Source organism: Cervus canadensis, chromosome 15 (genome assembly GCF_019320065.1).
Source record: "Cervus canadensis isolate Bull #8, Minnesota chromosome 15, ASM1932006v1, whole genome shotgun sequence".
Lineage (NCBI taxonomy): Eukaryota > Metazoa > Chordata > Mammalia > Artiodactyla > Cervidae > Cervus > Cervus canadensis.
The window spans coordinates 67,021,124-67,033,143 of record NC_057400.1 but is presented as its reverse complement, the minus strand read 5'-3'; the positions used below and the strand labels follow the sequence as shown (position 1 = coordinate 67,033,143).

The 12,020-nt window shown below is 36.6% G+C and overlaps 1 protein-coding gene across 2 annotated transcripts in view; it reads left to right on the top strand.

Annotated features, from left to right (window-relative positions):
* The window catches only part of COL5A2 (collagen type V alpha 2 chain), a 151,884-nt gene that overhangs the window by 134,199 nt on the left and 5,665 nt on the right, over window positions 1-12,020 (top strand). For both annotated transcript variants that reach the window (XM_043487639.1, XM_043487638.1), the window contains 8 exons: window positions 1,003-1,110; window positions 2,532-2,585; window positions 4,474-4,581; window positions 5,086-5,139; window positions 5,890-5,997; window positions 6,378-6,431; window positions 7,690-7,797; window positions 9,779-10,070. In XM_043487639.1, coding sequence (XP_043343574.1) covers window positions 1,003-1,110; window positions 2,532-2,585; window positions 4,474-4,581; window positions 5,086-5,139; window positions 5,890-5,997; window positions 6,378-6,431; window positions 7,690-7,797; window positions 9,779-10,070 — 886 coding nt within the window. The remainder of the gene's footprint in view (window positions 1-1,002; window positions 1,111-2,531; window positions 2,586-4,473; window positions 4,582-5,085; window positions 5,140-5,889; window positions 5,998-6,377; window positions 6,432-7,689; window positions 7,798-9,778; window positions 10,071-12,020) is intronic.

The window sequence follows — 12,020 nt, the reverse complement described above, 5'->3', positions numbered from 1 at the left end:
TTTTAAAGGCACAGAGTATCTGAAAAACCTTTTGACTTTAAATGTCAAATTCTTAAGTACCTTTGAAAAATATATTTATTTAACCCTGGGACTAGAGACTTAGACAAATAAGGATGTGGATTTTTAGTGACTCTAAATCTTTCTTCAAAGATTAAAAATACCCATGGAGCTAGAGAAGAGGGATAATCTCCTGGTGAGTAGGTAGCCTCTTTTTAAATAAACATGCCTAATGGAAAAATCCATATTTCACAGTTCAGAGACTAAGTTTTCATAAACCATCAAAGGGAAGAAATAGTTGAGCTAAAGTAATACTGGGGGTGAAAGTGGGGTGAACTATAAAGACAGATTCTGAAAGCAATCTCCTATTCCCTGGAGGGTGCTAAGAATTTCATATTCTCTGGAGTATGGATAAAAGTTTAACTCACTGTTAGCTTTGAAGAGATTAAATTTTACTGCTGAAAGTTTACACACTTGAGAAAAAAAATGATGTTTTTATATGGAATGTGGAGATAGATTTACTGCTGGGGTCTTGGAACTGGGGACATGTGAGTTGAGATATGAAACCAGCAGACTGGGAGTCTAGAGCAGCTTTATTGTTATCAGGAATGAGCCAAGGAACCTGAAATATTTGGTCTCCCAATAGTGAGCTCAAACTGTCAGGATACAGAAATAAAGTGAGGAGACTAAGTGGAAGAGTAAGGATGAGCATATCTTAGTGACACAGATTCAAGACGGGCATCCAGATCTGAAAATAGTACTTCGGAGTAAAACCCAAAATGCACCTGAATTGGTGCAAAGGATAGTCCCATCGATATATCAGGATGGGTGTGGTAAGAAGTGGGCGCACCTCTGGGAAGGTACTGCAGTGATATTGGTCTTGTGTGATAACTGACAGTTATTACTCTAGAGGGAGACACTGGGTGCCGTTTAAACGTAGCCGTTATGTGAACTGTCCCCTCAAGCTTCTTCAGAAGTGGTTGATGTATTTATGCTTTACTTCAGGGCACACCAGGAAAAGTAGGACCAACTGGAGCCCCAGGAGATAAAGGTCCACCTGGACCTGTTGGGCCCCCAGGTTCCAATGGCCCTGTGGGGGAGCCAGGACCGGAAGTGAGTACCACAGTGAAGATCATCCTCCCCTCCTTGCCTGGTGTTACGGGGACATTTCTGAAATTTAGAAATTAATTTAGAAACTAGAAATTGTACATTCGACCTGAAGGAAGTTTTCTAGTGCTATTTTTTGATGTGTTTTTCCTTCCCTAGAGAGTTGACTAAATGATGACATGAGAAAAAGGTAATAAGATTGGTGTCTTGCACTGGCCTTCATCTCCTCAGGAGCCAAGTATTTTAGTTGGTTTAGGTTGTTGCCAAATTGATTTGAAGGTGAAAGGTTACAACTGTTTATCTTTTCTCTTGTTATTATTTCATTCTGGAATGGCATATTTGTCAAAATTGCCAAGTTTTATGGTGATAGGATTAATATAATTGTTAAAGCTTGTAAAGAGGGCCAAGTAAGTAGAGATCATTTTACTTAAATATCCCTATATATAACATTGTGGATATTAAGTTCCCTTAGGCTCTTTTGAGAGGAAATTAGCTTTTGGAAGGTGATTTGAAAAATTACAGGTTGAAATTTCCTCTGTTCTGTGCTTTAATGAGTAAATTGCCAAAAGTTTAGTGTCACATTTTCTTGAAAGAAACAATTAATGCCTTTCAGAACAATTTTTGTTCAAATGGTAAAAATATAGTTCTGTGGAAAAAGAAATCAAAATAAAACAGGAAAGGAAGACTGTATATTTTAAAATGTAATTTAATGTCTAAACACAGATATTTTATTTTAAAACCTTAAGGATATTATTTGGGGAAGTAAAAGTGAGGGAAACCATTCACTGGTAATATAAAGAAAACAAAATGCAAGGAATATAAGTGTTGTCTATTTATTTTGAATAATTTGATTTTTTTTAAATAAAAATAAAAAAAGATGAATTTAGACTAAGTGTAGGAGGAACAGTAAAAGAAGTGTCTTGGGGCTTCTCTGGTGTTGGAGCACCTCTGTCTGGTTGTAGTTCCTCTGGGTCCACTGTTGAAGAGGTTGATTAAGCTGAGTATAGATGTAGTATGTTTCACAACAAACATTGATGAGCCCAAATTTGTAGCAATTCCAGGGCAGTTTTAAAGTTGAACTGCTACATTAAATAACTGGGCATCCTTAATTCTTGACTAAGGAATATGTACACAGGGAAATGAAATAACATTGCACTTTATAAGCACTGTACTGTAAGTGGAAAATAGTGTCTTAAGTAAAACTATTTAAAATTGGCACCAAAAGTGTAAGAATGTGTTAATAATTTTACAAGCAAATCAGAATAATAGAAAGATGGCAGAAACTTTCTTCTACTGAAGTTTCCATAAATGCTAATTTGTAATGTGGAATAGGGGTGGAATATATGCTGTAATTTTTCTGGCAATTGAAATGTGATTTTTTTTTTTATTATTCAGTTAATTCATTTTTCAAATATGATTCTTTATAGGGTCCAGCTGGTAATGATGGTACTCCAGGACGGGATGGTGCTGTTGGAGAACGTGTAAGGGCAATTTCACTGATCAAAAAATCTGAAATAATGTGCATTTGAAATCTCTGTAATACTAAAGAGTAAAAAACTATTCTTTCTTCTCATCTTTATTCTTTAAGTAATTAGCTATGTAATCTTGAACAAATTTTCTGAACCTTGGTTTTTAAATACTTTAAATGTGATGAATATTTATACCATTGAGGACTTATGTTTTAAATATCATGTTCAAAGTATCTCATAGGCACTCAAAGAAAGGGAAAGAAAGAGTTTTGAGGAATCCTGGGGCAAGGGTCCCCCTCCGTCTTCTGTAAAGCCAAGGGAATGCAAATTCTCTTGGGACCTAATTTTTCCCAGGGTTGGTATATATTGTCCAGGGTAGTAGTCTTCAGAGGTTTTGCTGATGTACCCCCAATATAATTTTGAAAATCTCTGAACCTCTGTGCATATTTTAAGTTACCATCATTTATTTTAATCGTAAGTTTTGATAGTTATGTTGGGTCAGTTCTTTTCCCTCACTTTTTGTCTCCTTGTAGCAAAGAATTGAAACAACAGACTAAGACAGCTCAAGCAGGCAAATAGTACACTCTCAGAGCAGAGCAATCCGGTGGGAGTGGTCCTGCTGCATTTTAGGGTTTCCTTTTTTGTCCTTTGTTCCCTGTCCTAAGGAGACCCTGGAGCCTGACTGCTTCTGTCCCATGCAAAATAAGGCTTGTACCTAAGACCAATCAGGGAAGGAAATGCAAATATGGTATATGTTCACAGCCAGTCAGGGAAGGGGGTGTGCTTGGGCATGTTTTCTTGCTGGAGGTCTTCACTCCAGCCTGAAGTGCTTTCCCTTTTTCATAGGCCTTGTCTTTCTTTTTTTTGCCCTCTGGATGTTTCTGCTAGTCGCCACTGTCTCTAATTGCTATCTTGGACTCCTTTTTCCTGTTCTAACTGTCTAACAGTTACAAAGGAAGTAGTTCTGATAAATTCTAAATGTATATGTGCTTTCATCATATATATATTTTTTTAAATCTTGGAGTTGCCAATTCAGCGTATTCAGTGTATTTTATTACATGCCCATTCTCTAACCTAATTGCCAAAGTTTATCCTGGTTGCCAAACTATTCAGTCAAACAAGACTTAACTTCTGTTAGAAAAAAAGATCTGGCTCCATTCTTCAAGTCAAATAATTATATTAATACGTATCCACATAACTATAATCTCACCTCTGACTTCTTAAAGAGACAAGTAAGATTTGGGGCCAAGTAAGACTGGGCAAAATAAAAAGCAGCTTTTCTTTCCAAATATGTCTTTGTTTTATTCTCAAGTGAACTGTGCATTCTGGAAAAGTCCTTGAGTTTGATGCCCAGGGGGGTTTATTCCTTGGAGCATCGTGCCATATTAAGGTTGCAGGTGGTATGATATATGCTTTTATTTCATAAAATGGGAGAAGGGTGATTATTAAAGAGGAAGTAGGAAAAGATGCTTCAAATCAGTTTTCTGAAAGAACTCATATGAAGTTGTAAACCTGGAAAGTGGTTTCCTTAGAATTTTCCCTGTTTTCACATGCTGGAAAATTTTTGTTTATGCTATACTAACAGTACAGATACCCCAGTGGGTCTAAGTCACATGCTGAATTCTGGAAGTGACAACTTCCATACCCAGCAATCTTGACTATGGGAATAATAGGATGAGAGTGAGGGGACAGATGATATTGGAGGAAAATATCTTACCCTTTTCAGTTTGATTTATTAATATGTAAATATAAGTAGAACATTTAAGTAATATATAAATAAATTAATAAATAGAATGTTTTAAAAGGTGTGTTTTTTTCCTTTCATGAATAACATAAGCATATAGAATTTTGCTGTTTTATAATAAATATTAAAAAGGTAATATCATGGTTTCCTTGTCAGGGTGATCGTGGAGACCCTGGGCCTGCAGGTCTGCCAGGCTCTCAGGGTGCCCCTGGAACTCCCGGTCCTGTTGGTGCTCCAGGAGATGCAGGACAAAGAGGAGATCCGGTAAGGAGAGTCAGTTTCACACTGACAGTTTTAAACATCAACATACTGTATTATGAGTATACATATATGCATGCATGCAATGACATGTGTGCTTGGAATTATTTTTTCTAGTCTTAAAAATTTGATTTCTAATAGATCTTCAAAAATCTTGATGCTTTGGCTTTCATTATCTAAAAATGTTGTGATTTATAGGAACTGTAGTAAGTAAGTATGGATCATGTTAAATTTAAGCAAGTAATGTCTTATGATAATTAACTAAGATGATCTTCATTCAGAGAAGTTCATTAATAAAATTGATTATAGAGATGTGATTGGGGTTATAGTGAGCACATTCTTATACCTAGGGAAATTAGCCTGGTTTTATTTAATTAGCCATAAGAGTATACACGTAGATACACTTACACATATAGAAGTATTCAACTACAGACATATATTCTTGAATTCTAAATCTCTATAATATATCCATATTTTTCATTGTATTAATTTTATGAAAATTTCTTCTAGGGTTCTCGAGGTCCTATAGGACCACCCGGTCGAGCTGGGAAACGTGGCTTACTTGTAAGTTCTTGGATTTGTTTATTTATTTTTTTAAATATATGACTTCTTACATAAAATATACTCCCAAAGAAAAAGCATAATTTTTAAGATTCATAAATGAAAATTACCAAATTCTTCAAGCCTTAGATAAAACATTAATTTAAGATAGCACCCAGGAGTTTATATTTGTTTTTATAGTGTTAGTATAACTCATCTGAATTTTACTACAAATTATTTCAATAATCAATTAAAACTTTTAGTCACAATTTTCTCCCACAATAGCAAGGGTAACAGTGCCATTCTCTGAGATTTTCTAAAAATTATGTAGGCAAATGGGTTTGAAAACTCTTTGTAAACTTGAAAAGTACTATTCAAGTATATTTTATTTTTAGCTAGATCATTACATAATGATATAATCTAAATATGTGAAGGAGAATCCAAACTTTCCAAACTTTGGAAAATATCTCAGGCTAGATTAAACTTAAAATAGCTCATTTTAGTCCAAATGTAGGTTAAACATTTAAAAAATTGAATCTTTAGAAAACATTATTATATCCTATGCTTTTAGTGATCACTTTCATTCCTTGAGAAAAAAAGATAAAATTTGTAGATAAAATTAGATAAAAATTCCTAGTAATACCATTTAGATAAGTAAATATATTAGTTCATATAAAATAAAATGCTCAAAATTGTAGCAAATACAATTGCACAAAGTAAAATTGTAAATTGTAGTTTCAATAGGCAATGCTCATGCTCTTACCTTATTTCTAGGGACCCCAAGGACCTCGTGGTGACAAAGGTGATCATGGAGACAGAGGGGATCGAGGTCAGAAGGGTCACAGAGGCTTTACTGGTCTTCAAGGTCTTCCTGGACCTCCTGTAAGTTATTCTTTTAAGTATTACCTGCTCTCCATGTGAAAATGCAAAGGTATCTTGACATGAACATTTATTTGTCTATAAAATGGATGGACTTTTTGCATCTTATTTTCATTTTAAAGAATATCTTGATGATTGAGTCATTACCTAAGTACCCAATATAATTTTTCATATGTTTTCTGTAATTTTGTGGGAAAGAAATAAACCAAAAGGTTATATGCAGTATTACTCCTACAGTTGTCTTTAGTATTGGTCAACTTATGTAGACATAGAGATTGATGAATGAAATATATGCTGCTAAAGTCAATGACAGGACATTTTTGAAAGCTAGAGTGGTTAAATATAGGATATAAATATTTTGGCTTTTTTTTTTTTCTGCTTAGGGTCCAAATGGTGAACAAGGCAGTGCTGGAATCCCTGGACCATTTGGCCCAAGAGTAAGTAACAAAATTTAGCAGTAAGTTGCAGGTGTAAATATTAATGCACCTGAGGACATGTTGTTAGTGCTTGAGTATCATTTTCATGGTATTGAAGCTGGAGTTGGCTTAGGTTCTCTGAAGCTGGCAGCAAACGTAAGAGATAAACCATTCAGCATTTACATTTAAGTAGACATAGCCTGAAATATATTACTTCATAGGTCCATTCAGAATCTCTTCCCTAGGGTAGATATTTCATCTGCTTGTTCATTTTCTTACTCTGTGTTTATTGAAATTTCCATTTAATTGTACTCTTTGAGATGATACTATAGGATTTACCATGAAGTGGAGACAGATTTTGAAGCTGGATATACTGTTTTCATTTAAGCAATTGCTATAGTTCCTCAGAAGAAGTTGGCATAAGGCTAATTAGGAAGAAAATCATAAAATGAAACAAATATTTGAAGGTTATAGAAGTTCTACATTTAGCATTAATGCTGTCTGATAGGTCATTAATGCCACAAGACAATTATTTAGGAAAATCATTAGAAAGAATTTCTGCTATATCTAAATACAGTATAAACAAGTCACACATAAAATTGAGAATAGTATCAAAATTACTGAGATGTGATAAAATTCTGGAGTACAAGGACACAAATTTAATTTATGTCAAACCCTGTGACTTCTGTGATTTTCTTACTCCTACTTAATTGAATTTCTATTTTTTTTTAAATTGAATTTCTAATTAAGTTTACAATATGTGAAATGTGATGAAACAGCTCCTGCCAATAAAAGTAGATGAAAGAAAGGGAAAGTGCAGGTTGCTCAGTCGTGTCCAACTCTTTGCGACCCCATGGACTATACAGTCCATGGAATTCTCCAGGCCAGAATACTGGGGTGGGTAGTCTTTCCCTTTTCCAGGGGATCTTTCCAACCCAGAGATCGAACCCAGGTCTCCCGCACATTTCAGGCGGATTCTTTATCAGCTGAGCCACAAGGGAAGCCCTAAAAAGTAGATGACTAGTCCATTAAAAGTAGATGACTAGCCCATTAATGTTTTAACTGACACTGGTCTTTTCCCCTGCATGGATGGTGGAGAACTCATGTGTGGTGAAGCAGTAAATATTAGAAAGTGCTAGAAGTCCATTTATTAGTCATTAGGAATACAAATATGAGAAATCAATGTGACAACTCCAAAAAGAAATAGTTCTTTGATCAAAGAAAGGCCTTGAAGAGCTTTTCCTCCTAGGATCTAAAATACAGTCTTTGTTTCTTGCAGGGCCCCCCAGGTCCAGTTGGTCCTTCAGGCAAAGAAGGAAGCCCTGGGCCGCTTGGGCCCATTGGGCCTCCTGGTGTGCGGGGCAGCGTTGGAGAAGCAGGCCCTGAGGTAAAATCACAGAGATTTGTATGTGAGTAATGCTATTGATTCCCACAGCTTGGATTCTGTCTAAGGACGATCTGTGCAGCATGAAGGACAAAAGACTTCAGGAACTCTGAAAACAAGCCTGAAAATCACATCAGCTTGTCTGTATAATAGCTAATTCAAACATTTTAACATAGATTATTCAGAATACATAAAATTAGAGTCTAAGCTACCTAGGCCTTGTCTTCAGTGAGAGGAAAGGAGTGATATCAGTGAGAGCAAATAGTAAGTTATGATTGTGTTATCGTTAGAGTTATGAAAATGTGGCTTTGCTTAAAGTGGCAATAGACTCAATGGGAGAGTCGATGAATGTATTCGTTCATGACAATGTTGGAAAGTGAAGCCTAGGAAATTAAAGTGTTATTTACTGAAAATGAAATTCAGAAAAGATTCAAATTAAAACTTTCAATAGAATATTTCAGTAGTATTGACTTGGGTATTGACTTGTAAAGCTTTAAATTGCTTTAGTTAGACTTTAGTTAGGCTTCTCAGAAACCAAACTTTGGGAAACAGCCTGCTCTGTCTGCCATGCATGCATGTGTGTGTGTGTGTGTGTGTGTGTGTGTGTGCACGCGCGTGCATGTGTGTGTGCATGTGTGCATGTGTGTGCGTGCGTGTGCATGTGTGTGTGCGTGTGCATGTGTAATGTGAGGTTATGCATCCCTCCCTGGCGTTTCTTCCTCTTTTGCTTTATTTTCCTTTTCTTATTCTGTCTCTGTCCTAATGATAATACCATTCAACCAAATATTTATTATTACATAGAAAGAAGAGCCTTACATTTCCTATGGTCAAGAGGAATCTTTTCTGTTTACTTCTCTAATTGTTCATAGAAAATGGCTGCAAAATTGGAATACCTCTTACTTATGTGGCTCTTGATTAACTTTATCTTGCATTTTAGTGGTCCTTGATAGCAGAAAAAAAATCTCTTCCCCTGAGTTTAACATAAAGGAATGTATGGAATCATGAGATGACCTTAAAGAAAAAAAAATGGATTTAATGGTTGTTTGATGGTGAGGAAATGTTTGCGCTAGAACTTGATACAACTTGTCCAGACTCATTTAACTAGTGGCAGAGCCAGTAACAGAACTCCAGCCTTCTGCCTGCCAGGTCTGTGCTCCCCAAGAGAGATGTGGCCCACACATCTTTTCAGGTTGTGGGTAATTCTCTCAAGATGCTGAGTTCTTCCTCAGGAAAATGCAGAAGGAAATTAATAGAGGGGATCTGTTTTTCTAGTCTCTCATATTTGGTGTGCTCATCTCCCTTTTGCTCCAGTAGTTCTTATTTGGCAAAATAATAATAATTATTAAAAGAGCTCTTTAGGCAAGGATAACTTCCTCCAGTTTTGTTTAGGAGAGATAATTTTGATCTACCCACTAATTCATGCACATAAAAAGATTTCCTGTGGTTTCCCCTTATTTAGATATGGGGGAAATTCTCCTGTGGGTGTTTCTTCATGTATTCCCTTGGTACTGATGGGAAGTCTTATGGAAGTAGCACCCACAAACTCCTCTGCATCTCCTTGTTCAGCCTTTGTTTATACATCCTTTTAAAACATTTTAGTTGTGCCTTGCCAAAATAGTTTGAAAATGAGTGTACAAATCTATATATAACTAACATAAAATGTATTGCATCTTCATGCATAAACATCAAAGCACATATTTTGTGTTTTAATCTTTAAATAAAGATACCAACCTCAGATGTCAACTTGCAGACATCTTGTCTGAGAAACAGTTATGCATCCTTTCTCATCCTTGGAATGTTATAAGTTAGCAGACCAGAACCATTTAGTTAAAAAAGGGCTCAAGCCATAGATCTCTCAGTGACGTCAAAGTGAGGTTTTGCACTGTAACCCCTTTGCCCCAAGTCCCATCAGTGCCTTTGTGTCCAATGGAAAAGCAAGAACTAAAAACTGTATTAAATATATTTCCAATTTTTTTAAAATTAGGGTCCTCCTGGTGAGCCTGGTCCCCCCGGCCCTCCGGGACCCCCTGGCCACCTTACAGCTGCTCTTGGGGATATCATGGGGCACTATGATGAGAGCATGCCAGACCCACTTCCGGAGTTTACTGAAGATCAGGCGGCTCCTGATGACAAAAACAAAACCGACCCCGGGGTACATGCGACCCTGAAGTCACTCAGTAGTCAGATTGAAACCATGCGTAGCCCTGATGGCTCTAGAAAGCACCCTGCCCGGACCTGTGACGACTTAAAGCTTTGCCATTCTGCAAAGCAGAGCGGTGAGTAGACAGCTGGCCATTTGATCAAAGCTCATTGTTTCTGATGTGTAATTCTCCAACATTCCAAAATATTTTCTTTACTCTCTATTTAGTGATAGACATGAGAGATAAAATGGTGGCCCATCACAGAGTTTGAGGTTTGCTGATGGGAACTGTTACTGATATGAAAAAATATGGGGTGAGATATGTACTGTAATAGAGGACATGTCCTATTAATGATCCAATTTCATGGTGGTATTTCCATTTCCTTCCAAAAATCTTAAAATATGGATAATTTTGTGGTGCCACGTAAATGTCAAAAATACTTGCTTGAGCAAGGTTAAATATATTTAGTTTCCTCAATAATTCTCAGTGATTTAATATGCTAACATATAGCTGGATCCTCAAGAGTAGAATAAAGTTCTGTTTTTAGTTTTTAAAGATACCTTCATACTATGGAATTTAGAAAAATAGTACAGATGAACCTAGTTCCAGGGCAGGAATAGAGATGCAGACATACAGAAAGGATGCGTGGACACAGTTGGGGAAGAGGAGGGTGGGATGAATTGGGAGACTAAATACCCTACTGGGCTGCCCTGTTGCAGGAGACACAAGTTCAATCCCTGGGTTGGGAAGATCCCCTGGAGAAGGAAATAGCAACCTACTCCAGTATTCTTGCCTGGGAAATTCCATGGACAGAGGAGCCTGACAGGCAGCAGTCCAGTTCAGATCAGTTCAGTCATTCATTTGTGTACAACTCTTTGCGACCCCATGGACAGCAACACGCCAGGCCTCCCTGTCCATCACCAACTCCTGGAGTTCACATGTCCATTGAGTTGGTGATGCCATCCAACCATCTCATCCTCTGTTGTTCCATTCTCCTCCCGCCCTCAATCTTTCCCAGCATCAGAGTCTTTTCAAATGACTCAGTTCTTATCAGGTGGCCAAAGTATTGGAGTTTCAGCTTCAGCATCAGTCCTTCCAATGACTATTCAGGACTAATCTCCTTTAGGATGGGCTGACTGGATCTCCTTGCAGTCCAAGCGACTCTCAAGAGTCTTCTCCAACACCACAGTTCAAAAGCATCAATTCTTCAGTGCTCAGCTACGGTCCATGGCTACAGTCCATGGGGTCACAAAAGAGTCAGACACAATTTAGTGACTAAAAAAACAGCAAATACACTACTGTGTGTGAAATAGATAGCTAGTGGGGACTTACTATAGCGGGAGCTCAGCTTGGTGCTCTGTGATGACCTAGGTGGGTGGCATGGAGGGGAGATGGGAGGGAGGTCCAAGAAACAGGAGATTTATTCATGCGTATAGCTGACTCACTTTGCTGTACAGCAGAAACTAACACAACACGTAAAGCAATTTTACTCCAACAACAGAGAGAGCAGAATAGAGTATGCATTATTTCTCAGATTTATTAGAATATGGAATTCTTTTCATGTAGTTTAATGTTCTACAGATCATACTTCAATAATCTCTGCTGTGGAATTGTGTTATGGTTATTTTATAAAATATTTTGAAATTAAATTGTTTTTTCCCCTAGTTGGAAACACTATGCCTAAAGTTTGCAAAATTTTATCGTTTTGATTAATCTAATAAGACCTGGAAAAGAAAGATCCATAAGAGGGCCATGGGAATGAGCTATGAAATGCTTAAGAGTTTCAGATAACTTTGAAATGATGCTGACAGGGATAGCTAAAATTTTTATCTTTGCAGAACAGGCCATTTGATTACCAAGTCTATACTTTACATCCACCACTGTATTTATACATACATACATAAATTTATATTTATTATGCATATATTACATATGCTATTATATAAATTATATGTATTTACATATGCTTATATAAATATACATGTAATATAATCTGTATATATATATTTTACATATACATACAGAATATACATACACACAGATATGTACATAAAGATATATGCACAAAAATGTATTTGTTTGCAT